The 21,856-nt window shown below is 44.4% G+C and overlaps 1 protein-coding gene across 1 annotated transcript in view; it reads right to left on the bottom strand.

Annotated features, from left to right (window-relative positions):
- The window catches only part of NR3C1 (nuclear receptor subfamily 3 group C member 1), a 62,281-nt gene that overhangs the window by 4,778 nt on the left and 35,647 nt on the right, over nt 1-21,856 (bottom strand). Inside the window, exons 4-8 of the mRNA XM_065690450.1 lie at nt 18,093-18,209; nt 13,730-14,008; nt 10,279-10,423; nt 2,533-2,663; nt 297-454 (exon numbers count right to left, since the gene is read on the bottom strand). Of these exons, the coding sequence (XP_065546522.1) occupies nt 297-454; nt 2,533-2,663; nt 10,279-10,423; nt 13,730-14,008; nt 18,093-18,209 (830 nt within the window). The remainder of the gene's footprint in view (nt 1-296; nt 455-2,532; nt 2,664-10,278; nt 10,424-13,729; nt 14,009-18,092; nt 18,210-21,856) is intronic.

The following is a 21,856-nucleotide window of genomic DNA, read 5'->3' on the forward strand; positions in this document are numbered from 1 at the left end:
CCACATAATATTTAAAAACTGAAGTTTTTGAAATTTAAAGACCGAAAAGATTAAAAGACTGAAAATGGCATCAATGACAAAACGAACTGCTGTCGAGTCCACTGCAAAAGCAGACTGAAAGCACCACGTTCACCTCCTCCAAGGAGCCTTTAGTTGGAGTAGGGGAGCACGACTGTCTCCTCCATCCCACCCCCCTGATACTCATCCCTTCAAATGCAGAAAGGATAGAGGAGATTACTGTCATATCCCCAAACTCAACCATCTGGAATGTCTAAAGCGTCCGTTTCACAACTTACATCATGCATAGAGTCCAGCAGTTTAGTCAGTTGATAGAAACGCTGCCAGTTCTGGCTCGAGTTCCCTTCTCTCTTCACTATGGCCTTTCCCAGCTCCTTAATGTATGTCATACGGATTTCTTCAAATAAAGATTGACTCTTCAGGCCTTCCTTAGGAACTGTAACATTGATACAAACCTTTAAGACATTACACATCTACAAACTGTGCCATTATTTAACTCCTCTTACATCAGTTACACAAAAATGACTTAAAGGAAGGACAGAGGAGAGACAAGGAAAGAGTGTGGGAATCGAGACCGATGAGCAGTTGAACCAACAGCATCGCACTGCTGAAAGTGAAAATAAAAACCCCAAAGGTAACCCAACAAGAAACAGAAGGAAGGGAACTGGACCATGGAAGCAACAGCACTGAGCCCTGGAAGTGCCTTGGTGAGGACCCACCAGGGCTGGAGCTCTGTGTTCTCAATGTCTGGGGAAACGTGACATTAGACAGATTCCATCAAAACTCTGCGTGCTGAGGGAGGAGCAGGGGCAGGATCATGGGCAGGATCATGGGATGACTTGGCTCAGAATGGATCTTGAAAGATCATCTAGTTCCAAGCCTCCTGACATGGATCAAGTAACGCATCCAGGCAAGGCAGTAACAGAGAGACTGGACAACAACCTGGCTGCCCAAGCCAGGGAGGACCTGGGCTGAGCTTCTTGGAATAGGGATGGAACACTGTGATAGCACTGGACAGAGGAGGAGCTGTGGGTTAGGAACCCAAAGTGCGGAGACTGAGGCACGTATTCAGACTGAAATCCATGTTAAGTCCCTGTGCCTATGTTCTCCTACTGGGATGGTCCTTCTAAAGGCCGAGGCCAAGCGAAGAGATGAGGACAAATCAAGAATGTGAACTCCCATGGTCCTTACGATGCTTGATTTGAAGCGTTTGGTTACCTTGGTGAAGTGAATGGAAAAAGAAGATAGAGAGCTGAGACGAGGCTGACTGAAAGCAAGAGAAAGGAAAGAGGCCTCTAAACCACACTCCCATCCTTACAAAATCCAACCCTTGCTACACTGTCAGCATCCGTGAGATGTGGAAGTATTTTGTCTGCCTCGTCTACACAGGACATGACAACATCAACTGCTGCTTCAACGACTTAAACGGAAAGGTCTGTGTGCTACGTCCATGTGCGAGCTATGTGTCTAGACCCGTGTGGGATTCCTGCTTTACTCCTCCTTCCTCTTCTCTTGGAAAACACAGGAACACAATAAGCAGAAATTAAAATTGTGAAGTCATGGATTAAAAAGCTGTACAAATTCCAGCTCCTCAGTTTTCAGAGGTTCCACAACATTCCCCTCACACAATGTATGTACTCAGAGAGAAATGTGGAAACGTATTGTCTTCCACTGCAAACATAACAAAGAGGCCTTCTGCTGGTTAACACCAGGGCTGCCACTCCTCACTCGTGAATGGGCTTAACTGTACGAGTGCTGCCTCTTCACCATTCCTGCCATGGAAATTTCTTGAAGGAAATTTCCAATTCCTGTAAGGAAAGTTGGCCTACACCACATCCAAAACACTTGAGGAATTTTTGGGAGAGATTTCAGAAACTGCTTGAAATCTGCAGTTTTGGGGAAGTTTCAAGTTGCTACAAAGCCCACGGCAGCGTGGAGCCAAGAGTTCCCTCTGAAAGGAGCCCTTGTCCCAGTTCTGGGCTTGGCAGGCGAGGATGCACCGGCCCTGCCAGGGAGACGAGGGGACGGCACGGGGAGGAACTGGTCATGGCAGCAGTGAGCTGGCCCCACGCTGGGCTGCAGGAGCCTCCTGCTTGCACTGGGGAAAAGCCCAATGCTACCACACTGTCATAAAATCATGGGATGGTTTGTGGTGGAAGGGACCTTAAAGCTCATCCAGTTCCAACCCCTGCCATGGGCAGGGTCACCTTCCACTAGAGCAGCTTGCTCCAAGCCCCTGTGTCCAACCTGGCTTCACCTGTTCTCATCTGTTTGTAAGAATTAATGCTATTATTCAGTGTAAATATAAAAGATAATATATGTAATATCTCAGCATGAATGTCTGCTAAGAGCAGAACTTCCTTCACTTACCCTACACAGTCAGGTGCCAAGATGCACATTTTGACTTTTATTTGGTATCAGATGCTTAACAGCACTTTGAACTACACATGCACATGCAGAGTACTGGCAGGTTAAACTTACATTGTTCCCATAGGTATTTAACTATTCACCTACTTGTAGAGAGGAGAAGCAAAGTTTTCATGCAGAGATACTCCTCATATGAGACTTGAAGCCGTGACAGCTCTCGGGCAACCATGAGCATATGTTTGCACTGTTCATACATACACGGTAGATTCATTCTCTGCCTGAGAAATAAAAGCATAAGAATTAGTTGTATGTCTAGATATCTGAAAGGTCTACATCCAAGTTCTTCCATGCTTCATTCAAGAGCAGCAGAGACTGTACAGGCAAATGGTAAGGCAGTAGTACGTGATCTATCCCACAGCAAAATCATGGTGCTTTTTAATCCAGCGAACACATTCAGGGAGATTGCCTTGGTCACCACATATAAACACTGGCTTAGAACTGCAGCGTGAGGGGAGCATGACGTCTGAAATCCCAGTGCCACAAAGGAAGCCTGTCTTTACCAAGGACTGCTCAGTAAGCTCTGTTATCAATGGTCAACACAACAGTTCAGTGCAAACTTCACTTAAAAATTCAGCTTGGTCACTACGTGACAAAGGTCTCAAGGTCTGGCAGTCCCAAAGTATTTAATCTGTGTAAAGAAGGGTGATGGTGGATCAGACGGGAGATGAGATTACTCCTTCTTTCAGTACTGTTGAGAAGTCCACCAAGATTTAACACATATTTGCTCACTGGTGATAGCATCAATTTGCCACTTCTCAGTTTTTCAAGTGACTTTCTACTTCTCACATCCTTCTACATTCTTAAAGCAACACCCCTTATTGCAATTGCATGTTGCTACCTTTGTACTGCAGTATGGTTCCTATCCATCAATGGAAAGACGAATCAACCATCAAAGGAAAATCTTTGTTAATGAGGTGTCACTGTTTCTAAGACATCACCTATTCAGCATTATAATCTAAATGATACAGACAAAACTGAATCCCACTGTAAGTTAAGAGTAAGATTTGGGTATGAAACTGTACCAGTTCCTCCCACACTGCTTCCTTTTTCAGTTCTCCCTTCCTTAGCCCAGCAAGAGCATCATATAACGTGCCCTCACAAGCATCCTAGGAAACACTATGTGGAAACGAGACCCTTAACAGGGTTTTGATGGGTTTTGAAAGTCGGAGAGAACTACAAGCTATCAAAACTGTATTAAACCCCCCAAAAGTACAAGCCTAAATCCCATCATTCCCAAATGCATGCTGTTGGACAATTCCTTCTGAATGTTAAAGGACTATGTGTGGTACATCCTCATACCCAGACAGTACCAAGAGCTATACAGGTGACATACACCAACACACATACCACATACATCAGTGTACAAACACTGGCATCATGTTAGACTTTAACAGGCAAGGAGTAACAGCGAGAACTCAAAGTGCACATGAGGTTAAGCTGCATGACACAGGGGTAAGTGTAAGAGATTCAGTTGTGGGATGTTTCTCAGGGCACTTGACACAAAGCCACTATTTGGCCGTTTGGCAAGTTTTCTCCTAACCCCTCTGGGCTGTATCAAAGGGCATCTGACATATTTCAAATTGAGTAATTTAAACACATTCTGTGACAGGGCTCAGCAGTTTTCCTCATGTAAAACTATTACCATTTCTGGGCAGAAGGTTAAAATAAACATTATGAAATGGGTCAGCCTGTCATTTCTTTCTCTGTGCTGCAAATGCAATCACATCCGCGAGCCTGAGAATCTATCTGCAGACACAGATTTTTGGCAATACCAAGGCTCTGCACATGGCAGCTCTCCAAACCCCAGAGCGCAGCACAGCCCCCTCCCTTCCGCTGGTGCGAGGGCACATGGAGCTCTGCACCATGCCCCGGCGGGCAGCGCACCCAGGCTGTGTCAGGGCAAGAGGGAAGCTGATTCACTGCACAGTCCTTAATGCTGGCGAACGCTCTGGGAAGAGGTCCCAGACATTCCCCTCGCAGATCTCCCGGACAGAGTGCATCCATGATCTCAGCTGCCACCGGGCTGAGCGGGGGGAGCCTGTCCCAGGACCCGCACAAAAGCATGGACCAAAGACCCAGCCAAGGGCAGGGGTCTGGGGCGCTGTGCTTCCTTCTGGCTGCCCTGGCACTCTCCCTGCAGAGGGCATTTAGCAAGGCTAGCAATTAATTCACCCACATGTAAACCACGTACCTCAACCAGGTACTACACATAGCTGATTGAAAGCAGTATTATAATCAGAGATGACATCAGACATGATTTCTTCCTAGCAGAACCCATCTACAGAACCATACTGACTTGGGGGAGTGGTCACATAAAGCCCTGGTGTGCTGCCTGCACTCCACAACAGCTCAGGAGGCAGAGCTGGAGCTGTGGCCAGTGAGTGCTGCGTGACACTGCCCCATCGCAGTAGTTCAAAGCTTTTGCCTTTATCCCCACTCATATAAATGGAGATTCTAAAGAGCTAACGGCAATTTATCACTTCTGAAGTGATGCTGCTTTAGTGACTGTAAACCCAGCCTGATCTGAATCACCTTCTTCTTCTGTAAGTATCTAATACTCCTCTGCTTTTGTAGCCAGGAGTAAGCAGAGCATTAGCTGTAAGTCTGAGCTCCATGAAAGCCCATGTAACACACACGGGATGTACACATACATGCTGTGTGGGATGCCATGTTGATGGCAAAAGCATGTGATGATTTTCAACACTGCTCTGAGTCACTCAGTTCAGCAAAGTCTATAAAAGAATAAAAAAGCCAATAAACAAGATGCTGGTGTTGTGAAAAACAGATGATACAGACTTCACAGAACCAGTTCCAAAAGAATGTTCAGAAAAAATTCTGGGAATAAGGGAACGCATGAAACATGGGTTATAAAACTGGAATCACTTGATAGTTTCTTTCTATTCAAATAACACCAATTCAGAAAATCTGCATGGCACAGAATGACAAAGGAAACCAAGGATTTGACCTCAAATCTAAGACAATAAGAGCTCAGATGGTGAGCACTCACAGAGTCAAAATCCTAAGACACAGGACTGCCAAGAGTTTTTTTCTAAAGCTGGGCAGCAATTAAATGGCATTTGATACTTGATGAGCACAACTGTGCATTAGTTACTGTTGCTCGTTGTAATTTCATGTGCCTGTGACATGACCAGAGGCCTCAAGCTGATGTAGTAATGGCGCTGGTTCCAACAACAGCATGGTTTGAATCACAAACTGCAGAAACAGTTGGACAATACTCCAAAATCACAGGTTTATACAACCTCCAGACACTAAATGATGGTCTGAAGCCCAAGATTTATTAAGCTGCCAAACTTTTCAACAACTTGAATACAGTTTTGTGTGTGTATGTGCATAAAAACACTTATATTATGTATAAAACTGCCAGCTAGTACATACTGCTATCAAAGAATCATTTGTCTTGTTTTGAAATGCAAAACGATGAGCTCCCTGAACAGCCACACGCTAACCCACTGAAGTGCATTATTTCTACCCACAAATGAAGCACAGAAATGTAAATCTAAAATATTTTCCAAAGCCTTAAAATAACTTAAAATGCATTTTTGCCCCTCCCTTGCCCTTATAACCCAACCGACCCAACCCTATAAGACATATTTAACCTAGGAGAGCCAAAGTGATAAACATTATTCAGCTATATTGGGTGATTCCCACCCCTCTGAATAAGTGACTGGAGTACAGACATACAAATGGAATATCCAGTAAGTATTCAGTGCTTAGGAGAAGACTGGTCAAATGACCAGGCTGCCAGCTTGAGGCTTGAGAAGAACACCACAGACTGCACCAATGGTACTTGGAAATCCAGTTACGGAGGGATCTCCAGTGGTACCAATGCCGAGTGGCCTTCATCACCACAGCAAAGCTACCTGAGCACCCAGCAAAACAACCCCCTGATTTCTGGGAAGCTTTCTGCCCATTCACGGCAAGATGTTTATAAATGCTAAGGATCTGTTAGCTGAAAATGTAGCATGACCAACCTCTTAACGGGTTAGACTGGTTCTTATGTACAGCCCACTTACACCCAGTTGCCTAAAAAGTGTTGACATGAGCTCGTGGATCTTGCTACTCCATCTGAATAAGCAGTAACTACACAGGAATAACAAAGCAGAGGCTTGGTGCAAGGATAAATGCATAGAAGATTCATGTTACTCATATGCTTGAGGAGACACATGCATCTGAAGAAAGTCTTATTATCCCCATAAACAACTCAAGCACCTTGTGGTTATGTTCATTTGAATAATGTGCTTGTAAGATGCTTGTCTGTTCTATTTCTTCATTTACATTGTACCCAGCAACACCTACACTTTTCTTATGACCCTTCTGAGGGTGAATTTTCTCTTTGCCTGGAGAAGCTGTGGCTGCCCCATCCCTGGCAGTGCTCAAGGCCAGGCTGGAGGGGGCTTGGAGCAAGCTGCTCCAGTGGAAGGTGTCCTTGTCCATGGCAGGGGGTTGGAATTGGATGAGGTTTAAGCTCCCTTCCAACACAAACCATTCCATGATTCTATGATTTGTTTATAAGTAAAATCAAAGGGATTTGGGGGGTGAAAAGTAGGCTAAATGTATTTTTAAGATCATACTGAGATTCAAATATGTGCAATTCCATATACGCAGCGAGATGTTTATCACAGCATAATGTGATACATACACTTTTGTTTGATGTGTAAACTCAAGTTACGCAACAGAATTGAAAACCCATCCATGTGAATATTTGCCACTGTTTTGTAAGGCTGAAATGATACAAGTCTGCCTGAGGGGCTCATGGGAGGCTTGGAAGTTCCTGCCAACTCCTCAACTTGTTTGTACTTCCATTTAAGAAAAACAAGTACATCATCAATCTAAAGGCTCTGGGGCTTGGAGATGAAGACCTCCTGGAGTTACTGCATTCGAATGCAGTATGGGTAAAGACATACAATTGTGTTATAGTCTTTCATGGAAATAAGGCTTTGAAAGTGCAATTATTGATACGGAGCCAAATTCTTAGTTACAAATGAAAAATGTCCATCTAAAGAACAGACCTGTAGAAAAGCCATTTGCACATCTCAAAAATTACAAGTTTGAGCAACTCGCATCTCTTCATCTGCATGCACAAACCTGAAACTACTCAACAGGAAGCCAAAATCTGATGCAGACAGCTTCAGTTAACTGTAAAATTGACCTTGATCCTAGATTTCAGACAATCAAAATGAAGGTTTCAATTCTGTTGCACAAACAACACTACAGAGCGCAGAAACAATTTCTTTTTCCAAATGGATCATTAAGATGAAGAAAAATAAACCAAAAGACACCACAACAAACCAAACAGAAGGAAGTTATATATGCCCCATCCCTGGCAGTGTTCAAGGCCAGGCTGGACACAGGGGCTTGGAGCAAGCTGCTCTAGTGGAAGGTGTCCCTGCCCATGGCAGGGGGTGGAGCTGGAGGAGCTTTAAGGTCCCTTCCAACCCAAACCAGTCTGTGATGATGATTCAGTGAACTTACAACTCTACCTTGGACACGTTTCTAGCATACCTAAAACATTCAGTGAGAGTTTTCAGGGTGGTGGTGGGTGGGTGGGTGAGTGTGGGAAGGAGCTGTTTGGGTGAAAGATCACCAAGATGCACACCACAAAGAAGCACTGACTAAGGTTTCTCAGGAATATCACATACTGCGGAACTATCGTTTGAATGATGCATAAAGCAGAGAGATCAGACACCTCTGATCATTAAAACCCAAGCACATTTTTCCCTTGATGCCATCATGTCCCTCTTGTCACACCCAACCCTTCAGTATCGCAACACTTCCCCAGCAGCACTGCCCCTCTGGCTTTCCCTGCGCTTCAGAAGCCTCTTGTAACTCTTGTGGCGTTATCAATTATTCAGTATTTGTCATGTTTCACTCAGAGGTGGCTGTATTTTATTGATGAACGGTACATAACAAGTTACAACCAGAGGGTTTTATGGGGAACCTGTAGCACACTGGAGAAGCAACGGCGATTCTCTCCGTCTACATATTCTATTGAAAACAAATGCTACTTTGATAAACAATTCATGTACCAAAACTGTGACTCGAAGGCATTTTGAGAATTAATATTTAGTACGACAGGACTGCAGTAACTGTGCTGGGTACCAACACAGGCAGCTGTAAAGCTGCGTGGTTCCGACCCACTGCTGAAACAGCAGGAGACCCCTGACTTGAAGCAAATCAGATGTCACTGTGCTTGTCAGTGACCACATCAATTACTTCAACCACACGGAGACTGTTTTACTCCAGAGGCATAACTCTAAGAACTTCAACCAACACCAGCACACAGATGGGCCCTCACCTGGCATCTGCGCACCACCTCTCTAAGAAAAATCTTATTGTAAAGACATGCTGACAGTTTATAAATGCTCTGGCAAATCGTTAGGTTGAAATAAACCAGGAATAAAGACATAAACACGAAAAAGGAGTAGTCTGAAATGGAACGGTTTTCTAAACAGAGAAGAGATTCGGGAGCTCTGATTCTGAAGTGCAAAAGGAACGCAAATATTAAGACTGCTGTCTCAGAGCATGCCAAAGGGATGAGCGTTGCCCCCATTTTAAAGACAGAAAAACAGAGACATGAATAAAACACTGTCACTTGAATCACTTCTTAAATCACTGTCAGTGAAACTGTGATGCTACAAAAGGGTTTTGGCTGTATGTGCAATCGTACTGATTCGATTTAGCCCCCACAAATGGCAAATCCACAGTGACAGCATCACCTCAGCTGGAATCTGCAGGTGGGTCAACTGGTTTTGCATGGCTCTGATCAGCAACCTCAGAGATTCACACCCACAGAGTATTTCCAGTGACTAATTCCAAGCACAGACAGAACCCCTTGGCAGCGCTTAGAAACATGGAACCACCGGAGGGGCAAGGCTGAGAGATCCCTCAGGTTTGGCACACTGTGGGAAGAAGCGTCTCTTTAAAATCAGAGCTGAAGGACACAAACACTAAAATGTCTCCAAAGTGAACGGCAGGAGAATGTGACAGTGCATTGGGACTGATCCCAACTCCATCTCTACAGGAAAGGGGATAGACGGAGTGTTTGCTCTTCCGATGGGAGTCAGAAAGGCATCACCTGATGCAATCTGCCATTACGCCTTCAAAATATTATATGGAAAGTAATATAAGATTGCATATTCCTGTGCAAAGTGTTTATCCCTAGTGCGCCTCCAATGAAGCCTGCTGCCCATCACCTCAGCAATCCTGAATTCCCTCTTTCACTCCTCTACAACACAGAATTACTGCACGGCACGGATTTGAGAAACGCAAGGAAAACGATGCGCAGTGCAAGAAAAAAGATGCCCAAAGATTCTAGAAAATTCAACCTTTCCTGAAACGTGGTAACAAAGTTCAACAAGAAAACATAAATCAGACAAGTTTTTCCACTTGTAACCTTGTCTTTTCAGCCAGATTTTAATCAGGTTCAGATAGAAATGTTTAACTGATCAAGAATGCTGTGAACCTGGCAGGACCATCACTCTCATACAATAAACAGACTGAACACCATGCAATCTGTCAGACTTTGCTCTCCATCCCTGAAAGCTTCAACTATGTGATCTCTGATAAAATGAATTATTACAATGCCTGGTGCAGGAACAGTCACAGTATGGAATATTTTAGTACAAACACCTCCCACAAAAACTTCTTGTTAAGACTTAATATCTAAACCACCTTCCTTGCATTTGACTTACTTAAAAACGCTAAGAAACCTGCCAAAACCAAAACCACCTTGCAAGTGACAGATGAATTTGCTGCCCAGTGATTCACCTCTCGAGTGCAAACCCCAGCATCACTGCATCAAGTCTTACTTACTCGTTAATAATCAGGTCTGGGGCAAAGCACAGGAGATTCCCGTTTGATTGTTTGTATGATCTCCATCCTAAGGCAAAAGCCATTAGGAACATCCAGGAGTACTGCAGAAGGGTCATTTGGTCATCCAGATGTAAGTTTCGGAAACCTGGAAAACAGAAATTGAGGTGTGAGAGTAAAGAAGAAGAAAACTCCCGTAACTTGGAAAAGGACCGTAGTTAGCATCAGTACAGCTCCTGACTTATCAACGCAGGCTACCACTTTAAGAAGGGTATTTCTGTACCTGCAGTAACAACATTTCCTGCCATATTACGACCATCTGAGTCAGTCACGTATTTTAGATGAGATTTTGGTGGAAGACAAAAAGAAATTAAGAACAGTAAGAGGTGCTTATGGCAAAGGCTGTGCTGGATGAAAAGAATGCATTTTAAAAGGGGTGCAAGATTTCAGTGCTGCTTTCCAGCTACTAAGGTTCCATTCAGACACTGAGCACACCATCAAGGAGTCCTCTGCCTGTTCAAAACTTTGCAGATGAAGAACTTAAGCGTTTAAGGACTCCAGTTCTGTCTTCTGGACAATGAGAATACACACAAGACCTGACAGGTTTGAATGGAAAGCTCCTGGATCACTCAACCTTGAGCTGGTTTGAATGTGTAACTGTCAACCATACAAAACAGAAAGGCAAGAGAAAGCAAGAGGAAGAGTAACTCTTGAACTCTGCATTATATTGTATATTCACCATCTACCAAAGCACACGTGAGCCCTGGGCTCTTACAACCATGATGTAAGTTATGTTCTGGATGGAAAGAGTACCATATTGGGTGCTCTGATATGTACTACAGGTAGTAAAAGGGGATGCAATATATTAGAAAATGATCAGAATATATGTCTGTGCTTATCTGGAACCGATGGGCGGTTAGCTGGATTACAAAAGCCAAAAACTGTATTTCATATACACTGTAATCCATTGGGCCATCTTCCGAAAAACACAGCATTTTTGACTTTTTGTAAGTGCAGCCCACTAGGCACTAATGGGTTTAATGTCAATTTTTGCTCTTATTCAACAGCTCTACACTGAACTTACAAAATACATACTGCATTAGTTACCATCAGTAACTGCTTCTGATCTTACAATGCAGCACAAGCAGAGCCAATTAATCAGTGAGGAAATGTGTAAAATCTGAAAACTGGTCCCTCAAATCATCTTAAAATGCAGACAGCTTTTAATGCGCAGCACTAGCTCCTATTAGACCCTGCCTACATTTAGCAAGACACGAGTGTGCCATGCTGAATCATCACTGTAGTCTGAATTCAGTTGATTTTATTTAATTTTATTAAGCATCTGACATCTAAAGAGCTCACAGCAGCGCTGCTGCCTGGAGATGTGCAAATGGACGGCAGGCAGTAGTTTCATATATAACAAAACTTGCTATGTCTAACCAAGAAAAGCTTCTGCCTTTGGAGACAGCACCAAGTACGATTTACTACTTCTAAAACAGAGGCAAAGTGTTTCAAAGTTATTTCATGATTTTGAAATCCCAGCTAAAGGGTTTGGCAGGCAGCGCTGGCTCACTGTTAGCATGCCTGAAGGTGTACAACAGCAGCAGTACATACAAACTAAATACTCACGAAGAACCACCTTAACAAACAAACAAAAGCAGATAAAAAGGGGATAGCAATAATTCCTATTAGTGTGATTATTAAAGAGAAGGTTGGCATTTACGTTCAGAGCATATGTTCCAACCTGAAGGGTTTCTCTAATTAGGGAAACTGTTCGAAGAGCTGATGAACACAGAACTGTTGTATAAAAACAGCATCTAAATCTGTATTTGTGAGTACCAGATGGTCTCCTGAAGACTCGTCCCAGAAGAAAGGGCATGCATGTGAACTTCTTCTAATGCATGCTAACTCATCCTAATCCCCCACTGCAGAGAAGCCCTGAAAGGATAAAATTCCCTCTATTCCCAGCTCTGCTGGACATGTATATTTGAATTTACCAGCCTTTCTTCCCTACTGTTAATTTATTTCCCTGCCTCAAAGGAGACACCATTATGACTCATGAATTCCATTATTGGCCATTTTTTTTTGGCAGCCCTGCTAAGTGATGTTATTCTTGGGCACCATCCGCATTACGGAGGTGGTTTTGCTGGGGGTTTGAATGCAGGTAGTTAATTAGCGGTACCGAGCAGAAGTGGAAGGGAAGAAGACACTTGTCTTTGTCAGGAATAAAGAGACCCTCAGCTTCACCTTCAGCCCTGGTACCATGGGATGCTATGTCCAAGGCTGGGATTTAACATCACTTCTTCTGCAAGGCACTTGCTAAGTGTGTCTTAAGGTGGGAGCCAAAACAGCCACAAACCTTTCCCGTTTCCCTGGTGACAGTCAGCTTAATTGTGTGGCTACAGTGCTTGAGAGACAATGAATGCCCTGACTTCCACCCTGGAACTGGACACTCAAATGCCTATTCGCAGTCAACAAAAACCTACAGATAATGGTGAAAGGCAGTGAAAAAAGAACCATCCATGAGTGCAGACCCAGACCAGGCAGTGCAGCAACTGCAGTCTGAGTCCAGAGAACCTCACTGCTAAAAATATTCAAGAAATAGTTCTCCCTGCAGTGGAGCCACAGTTCTTTGTATTACTTGAAAAACCAAACCTCCATTAAAATACAAATTTTAGCACTCCATGGCCAAAGGGTTCCAGTAAAATGAACTAACTTATAATTGTAATGTTTTTTAAGCTGGTTTTTTTTTTTATGCTTTTTTCGCTCCAGAAGCATGAGACACACAAATAAACCCAGATATCACTACAGCTTCACCTGTGAAGGCTCTGAAGGATGCCAAATGCAAAGGCAGATTTTAAGCAAAACAAAAACACTGCACTTTGTGATCACAGAATCAACCAGGTTGGAAAAAACCTTTAAGACACCAAGTCCAACTGCTGCCCAGCACTGCCAAGGCCACCACTAACAGATGGCATTGAGGACCTTGTCTACACGTCTTTTAAATACCCCCATGAACAGTGCCTGCAGCCCTGCCCTGGGCAGCCTGTTCCAATGCCTGAGCATTCTTTGGGGCAGGAATTGTTCCTCAGCTCCATCTAAACCTGCCCTGGTGCAGCTTGAGGCCGGTTCCTGTTGTCTCACCCCTTGTTCCTTGGGAGCAGAGCCCAGCCCCTCCTGGCTCCATCCTCCTGTCAGGCACTTGTAGGGAGCCATCAGGTCCCCCCTGAGCCTTCTCTTCTCCATCTGAACCCCCCAGGTCCCTCAGCCGTTCCCATCACACTTGGGCTCCAGGCCCTGCACCAGCTCCAGTGCCCTTCTCTGGCCCCGCTCCAGCCCCTCAATGTCTCTCTTGTAGTGAGGAGACGAGAACTGACCACAGGATTTGAGGTACAGGATTCAAGGTGCAGCCTCCCCAGTGCCCAGTACAGGGGGAAATGTATTTGTGCATTACCTGGTATTGCCTTTGCCCACTTCACTGCAGCCACGACCTGCCGCCCTCCCAGCATGTTGAGAGTGGAGAGGATGCGCCAGCTGGAGTCGGGCAGTGTGCTGTCATAGCCTGAGTACAGCACCTCCGGCTCGATCACCTCCAGCAGCGACACCAGGGTTGGGGTCAGCTGCGGCAGCGACGCCGGGACGATGCTCTTGTTTCCTGGTGTTTCCGAAGCATCCCGCGCTCCCGCTGCACCCGTCTGCTGGATACCTTTTATCTTCTTCTTGGTTTTTCGAGCTAGGGAAGTTTTGGTAAGGCACAGGTTAGCTCATGGGAAGTGACCACACAGCAATAAAAACAGCACAGGGGAAAGGCTGCTGTTGCTATCCTGCACTTGCAGATCAGGCAATTGAATATCCTAAACCACCCCTTCATAAAGCTGTAAATCATTTCACATTAATTAGAGTTCCCGTGAAAACATTTTGTCTTGTCACATAAATGCGATGTTTCAGTGAAAGTCACATTTATGTCCATGTTTCAGAAAGTGCAATAACATCTGCAGGCATCCTCAAGGCTCATCCTAAAAGAAGAGCCTTGATTCTACCATTTCTATTGCGAACTTGCAGAGTACCAGTGAAACTCCATGTGACAGCACGACACCCGTCCGGAAGTGTTTGCAGGACTGTGCACCTTGTAAGTTCCTTGACGTATTAAGTACAGAAACTATGCAGAAGAAACAAAAACTGCATGTAATTAATGTAAGAAGTTACTCAATCTCTCAAGCCAGGGAAAACTGTGTTTTTCAGTGCTGGCCAGGAGCAGATTCTGCTCTTGCCAACTCTCTTGCATGTAAATTATTGCTGCGTAATTAAACTATAAAACTCACTCGCCAAATAAATAAACCATCACACAGAGATGTTAACTGTAAACTACACAAAGTTGGAGCAACAATTTATTAGTGTATTGTCAATAACGGGATCTCCTACTTGGCTGTGAGCAATCCTGGGTGTATCCGCTACCCTGAGTGTGCTGCGACCACAGAGCAGGATGAATCCCAGTTCTCTTCCTGTGCCTCAATTAATTGGTTTCTGTTCTGGAACTTCTGAGATCAGTCCGTAGCACTGACACAGAAGCATCATGTCCTGTGGTTTCACATTCAGAGCATCTACTGACCTGTTCAAAATCTCCAGTCATCAGAAATGCCCCAACTCTGTAGCTTAACAATGTACAAAACCCCCATCCTGAGCCCATTTCTCCCACTATCTAGAACAGGGACTTCAAAACTAACTGCTAGAGATATAAAATTCTCCATGGGCCTTGTATAAATTGCATTTTCCAAAAGGCCACATTTGCCAGGACTGCCATAGGGGAACAGCAATGGTTATTCCTTGGAGCAAAATGCTTCTCATTGGTCCCATCAGATTTTTAAACGGCTGCTCCAAAACCCTGTCAACATTCTGGCATTTTCTGCCCCATTATCCTTGTTCTCAAAAGCAAACAAACAGCTTTGACTTCAATTTGCAGGCACAAGCCTTCAGCTTAATGCAGACACCTGGTATGGAGTATTTCCAGCCCAGAAAGTCTGCTAAAATGATAATCAAAAGGAATCTATCTGATAAGGCAAGGTATTATGCAAGAATTAGGCTAATAGACCTGACAGGTATTTAATTGTAACTCACAAAAAAAGAAGGTTGAGATAATGTGCTGCTTTACAGTTTATTTTCAGATCTAACACCACCACACATTTAAAACCAGCTCCTTAGGGCAAATCACAGCAGATTAATCCCTACAGAGAAACTCGGCATGGGAATAAAAGCGTCCAAGATTTTCTGTGGAACATCCCCACCGTGGTGCTGGGGATCAGGCACAGAGACCATGCACCTCACTTCTAAAACGGGGTTTATAGTGACAAACCCACAGCAGGGCAATGGGTCTGGGTAGAAAGGAGAGAATACACTCGAAGCGAAGATGGCAGAGCAAACCCATAAACTGCCAACAGTTTAACCATAAACTGCAGCCTGAAAGACCAAAGCAAATTACGAGACGACTTTTTACAGGCGTAAAACCTAACAATAAATCTTGTCTTCAAACACATCACAAGGAGGACGGGTGCCAAGGAATACCCAGGGTCAACCAACGAGGGAAGTGGAAATGAGAATTCAAAGAAACAGAAGCTGCAGCACAAAATACCATTATTCTCTGTGTAAATCTCTAGTACCTGCAGCTTGACAGTTGTATGTTCTTCCAGTCCCCTACACCCATACCCCCATGCAACAGCAACAAGCACATTCCAGGAAAGGATGATCAATAGGGCCAGGGGTACGACTGAAGAGAAAACAGACTATAAGAGAAAGTGGTCAAGTAATGTGTTTCTAGTGCAGAAGGAACCACTTTTGCCTCAGCACAAGAGCAGGCCAGAATTAGAACACCACATGGCAGATTTTGTGTATGTATTTAGTTCTTTATAAAGAAGTTAGCCTTCTACCCCATACCTAACAGTGAAACTCGCTGTAGGTATTCGAAACTGAAACCTATTCCCAATGTGCCTGGACAGATTCCTGGAAGAAATCTTCCAGCAAGCAGGGGCAAGTGCAAGGGCCACGCTGGGACAGTCTGATCTCTCACCATTCCTTAACTGGTTTGCTGATAACCATTATTCAGGCACTGAGGATACATCTGAGGACTTGCCTAAAAGAGATTACTGTCTAAAAGGTATGCACATTTAAACTGGCTTTTAAAGAACAGTAATTCCTGAACAGTGACCCTGAAAGAGGCAAGATGAAAGGAACTTCTCTTCAGTCTCCTCTGTGCTTTTTGCTGCCTTCCAGGTTTTTTTTCCTAAGAGTTCTTCTGGAAGTACAACCAATTCACCATCTGTTCAGCTCCGTCCACTAAATCCTTGTTTCCATGCTCGTGTTTCACTGTTTCACACTAACTTGGGTTCTTCCGTTTCTGCGTTGCTGAGTTTCTAGATCCTTTTCCCTCTCAGTCACAAAAGCTCCGCTCTGCCTTTTCCAACAACTTATGTAACGACATCCACCCTCCAAAAAGTCAGTGTTCTCTGGGATCCTCTGTGCCAAAATTCAGGCACACAGACTATAGCTGGAAGGGCTCCAGACTCCATGTGGAAAAGTGGCAGCTATCAGACGTCATTCAATTCCCATTTTCTCTGGTGGAGAAAGGAACTCAAAGAACTCATCCCAGAGCCCGAGAGAGCTCTGTAGGGGTCTGCTTTAAAATGAATTCCAATAAACTGATGCAGGAACAGAAGGGCTTACTATTGGAGTAATATACATTATAAAGTGCTCTGTTTATATAGATAAATGAATCTATAAGAATGACTGATGAAGACATTAATATTCTCTATATATTTTCTATATATATCATATACATGATAGAGATACCTCTATGCATCTACAGACACGAATATATGGAATTTGAAAGCAACTACGGTGAAAAAAACCAGAAATAACTCTTAAACCAAAATGTATTCTTTCCGACCTCAAAATGAAAATCGTATGTATCATCCATCTCTTTAACATAATTCACCACTTACACTTCACTAAAGGATATTATCACTGCCCAAATGAAGCTCTGCTCATATTTCTATCCCAGAAATACGATTCTGACATTTTTATTTTATCTGACAATTTTGATTATACCAGTACCACCATGATAACTCTGCTGGTAAGAACTGTATTAATCTCTACAGCTCAAGGAAAAAACATCAAGCATAAACCAGAGCTGACACTAATAAAAATGGTTTATGCCATTTTACAACTGCTACTAAATCTCTAGTTGATGGTCTTCAGTTTCTCATAAGCCACATTCAGGACTTGGCAGAGAACAAATACATATAAATTTATTTATTTAGCCTATCTTTTCTAGAGAAATTGAAGAAGGATCCCCAGCATGAACAAACCCTCTTCTCTTCAGTCTGAAGACCTAAACTCCACTCCAAGTTTAGGTCTGTGCCTCTGGGCTTTCCCTCTCCACCATGGTTTCGGTGCCAGGTCACTCTCCTGAGTCAGGACAAGCCGGCATCACACTTTCCTACAGGTGATCTCCTGGAGTTCTGCTGTCTCACAGCCAGTGAGAAGGCAACAAGATATACGTGCTGACAGGAATGACAAACAACCCTGCTCTGCGGGTATGACTCACTTCTGCTGAACAGCCCGAGCGCCAGCAGCTGAGTGCGAGAGGAGAGGACAGGAGACACGGCAGCGCAGAAACCTCCTGCTTTTCACTGACCTCCTCACACACGCCACAAACCCGGCACTTGTAACCTGTTAAAGCGCTGCCCAGGTACCTGCTTCATAAGCAGCATCACCTTTTGTTGTCTAAGACCCAAACGTAAGAGCAGGATTTGAACATAAGGTACCTTCGAGGTTCATTCCCGCCTGGAGACACTTCCGGTAGCGGCATGCTGGGCAGTTTTTCCTCCGGATTTTGTCGATGATGCAGTCGTTCCTCCCGGCACACAGGTAGTTGTGCTGCCCTGTTCACAAGCAAACAGAAAGAACCATCAGGTCGGAGCAGCACAGGAAGCCATTCCTTCTCCAGTCATGCCAAGCAGCTGGGGACTACAGGATACCTGTACTTGCCAGAGATCAGTACCCATATGATTTCATGCATCTCTACACCAAACACATTTCTCATATTGAGACACCAAAGCCAATAATTTTAGGCAGAAACCCTATTTTCTGTTTGTTAACATCAGGCAAATTCTATTCTTAAATCAGTTTTTCTCTTACTTTCGTACCCTTACGCGCTATTTTCTATAGTGATATTGTTCGCACTTTCCCTAAATGGTTCCACAAGGATGTAAACAGCGTTCATAAACACATTTTGGAAGTGCAGATGTAACCACTTCTGCAGATACACAGAGCAAGCTTTCAGCATGTTCAAAGTCATGAGACCTCCTCTTTGTTTAACTTAAAGAGTCTGATCTGGGCAAGCGAAACTGACCCCAGAAACACGGCAAACCTTGAAGTACACAAATGAAGCTGTGTTTCTGAGCTGATGGCAGCAGGGCAACAGAGCAGGAGCACCTATTCTTCATTTTTTAAGTCATATGAATAAATGTCTCAACAGAACTTATGTAGAGGAAGGTACTACTAAAAGGTACATCCTTCTCCCACATACAGATCAAGAAACATGCTGCTTTAGAGAGCGGAAAGCTGCAGCCTAGGCTGTTCACTGTACTGCAAAGTCCTGATGGTACAATCCTGCGAGGAACAGACATGTTTTCCCAATACTGAGTTATTAACAATGGAGTTAGTGTCTTCTCACAGAAGAGCCTGGTTAAGGAATCTGTTTCAAGTCAGCTGTGAAACTGATGGGTACGCAGAGCTTATTACTTTGGCTTTAGTCAACCTTCTCCAGGGAGGTGTTTCAAGTTGACATTCCAAGGAAGCACTCAATGTCTTTATGAATGACCCCCCTCCCTTTTCCTGTGAAGAAGAGGAACCCTTCCTGATCCTTGTGTAATCTCTGTGTTTAAGACAGCTCGGAAAATAGACCCATGATTCACGATTCTGCCTCCTGTTTGCATACTTGTACCTACAGAACATACACACACACACGTGAAACGCAAACCAATGGCTGTCAGCACTGCAGTCAGAGGCTGCAATTCCATGTCTCACAAGATATCCAATGAGACCACGCTTCACACAGTCAATACAGTTGCCTCGGGGGTGAGTTTCCTGAGCTGCTCAATTTTTCTCCTAACAAAGAGCTTCCCCTCTGTGCAGGTGCTGTTTGGTTGCTTGGATTTACTACTTGCCTATTCTTGCCTTTTTTTTAGGCAAAAGCTACACTATCGCTTTGTATTACCTCCCATTGAAGCCTTCGCGTCTCATGAATGTTTTGTGGGAAAATAAAGGGAAGTTGAGGCTGCCTTCTGCTCTGTGTCTGGCCGCTGCCCAGGTAACAAATAGGCCAGCTGCACGAAGGAATGATCTTTACTGCTCAAAACCCAGATACTTCACTGATAAAAACTGGTAGTGAGCAACTGGAGATGTTTCCAAGGGGATTCACAGCAGACAGGGGCTGCGCACTCTTCAGCGTTGCACCAGTCAGTGCTGGGGGCTCTGAAGCCCTGCGGGACTGAAGGAGTCTTTGCCCATTTTAGCATGCTGGCGTATAAAAGGTTAGAAACTGCGGACTTTGGAAGATGGAATTAGAAACGCTGAAGAAGGAGGATGATCTGGAGCACAGCAGGAGGCAGAAGTGTTGGGAAGCTGAAGGGGAGGGGAGGTGTGAGGATGTGAAGCAAGGCGAGGAAGCGGAGGTGGGGAGGATCGAGGTTGTTTTGGGGGTGACGGGGCTAGTTCTGGGATGAAGGCTCTGAACCACCATGAAAATAAGAACTGGAACAAGATGGCTTTGGCCACCCGGGGCTCCTGAACAAAGCCTGCTGGCATGAAGAGCTGCATATGAATATACAGCTGACTTCCCACCTTCAACCTTCCTCTTCTCTGCTTCTACTCTTTGCTGGAAAAAATACCCTTTATATTGATTTTCTAAGTACCGATACTTTCAGTTTCTGTGACTGTTTCTGTCACAGCACACGTGTGTGTAGACAGAGGTACAAAACAGGGTTTCAGGCTAAAGGCTGGATGACCAGCATGCAGAGCCAGCTTGATCTATGTACTGACAGGTGCCTGGCAGCTATTAGTAAAAAGGATATTGCAGAAACAAATTCCTTTTACATATGTTCCTAATAAGAAAAATGCCTGTAAGAGACAAAGCAAATTATCTGTTCCTTAAAGTGCATTCTAGAGCTAACAGATACTGTAATGGCTCCTGAAAACATGCACAGTACCAGGCCAGGTTGGATGGGACTCGGAGCAAGCTGCTCTAGTGGAAGGTGTCCCTGCCCACGGCAGGGGGTTGGAACTGGAGGAGCTTTAAGGTCCTTTCCAACCCAAACCAGTCTGGGATTCTATGATCTAAGCAGAAGGATTAAGGCTGGGATAATCTATGGAACAATAAAAATGAAAGCAGAGGTGAGCCTTGAGGAACTGACTGCAGTTTGTCAGCCACAAGCCTTCTTCCATTTTTAACATTAACTCAGCCGATATAAGATGTGGCAAGTTGCACCACTGATCAGAAAGAATTACTGGGTTGATTTCTTTGCGTATTGGTACTTCCGCGATTTGTTTAAGGATGTGCAAAACCTTGGCTCTGATGTATACCCAGCTGCCATACAACACTACTCCCGAGGGATACCCAGTGACCTTATTTCCATTAAGGATACAGATATTATTTGCTTCAGCTGAAAGAGTCTGGCTCTAAATGGGAATGCAACTCCACACAGACCAGCTGGGAGCCACGGAGAGCCCACGCAGCCCAGTGCCCTGCACTTGAGCTCATATCGTCTGTCTCCTGTTACCCTCCAGGAACAGGCTCTGCTTCCCACAGAACTGACATCCCTTCCCCTGGTGACAAGCAAAAACTGCGATATGAACCCAACGCTTCCGCTCCCTCCAACAGGCTCTGCGCTGCCACGCAGCTCCCTATTGCATCCAGTGGGCTTGGAACTGGGAGAAAGTGCTGCTTCCGAAGGACTGGAGGGTAGTTTGTCTTTGTCAGCACAGCCTTGTCACCAGTGAAACCCAATGTGCAAAAACACCAGCAGAAAATGAGTCTGATTCACTTCAAACTACCCAGTAACGCTGCATGGAAAAGGCATGAGACAGGAAGGCTGTAATTGAGAACGGCATCATTCCACAAGAGAGGAACTGCAACCCTTTCAGAGACACTGAGAATATGCTCAATACATAACTATACTTTTCTGCACCCCTCTGATGCTGAAGTGAAGAATCACTGAGGTACAACCCAAATTCATTGTATAATGGCTACTTATGCTGCCCCAGACTCACAGATCACTTACTCTGCAAGACACACTACAGCTATGCCATTAGTTTTCCATCATCCCCATTTTCCAGAATGATTTACTTCCTGTGATTAAAGAGAAATCTCAATAATCCAAAGCCACACACATGCTCCTGTTACCCAGTTATCCCTGCAAATAATGTGCATGGACATGCATGTAATTTAGCCTATACTGCTTATAGGAGAAACTGAAAAACTACGATAACCTTGCACACAAGAGGTGTATCACGTTTCACACACAGTTTT

Source organism: Lathamus discolor, chromosome 10 (assembly GCF_037157495.1).
Source record: "Lathamus discolor isolate bLatDis1 chromosome 10, bLatDis1.hap1, whole genome shotgun sequence".
Lineage (NCBI taxonomy): Eukaryota > Metazoa > Chordata > Aves > Psittaciformes > Psittacidae > Lathamus > Lathamus discolor.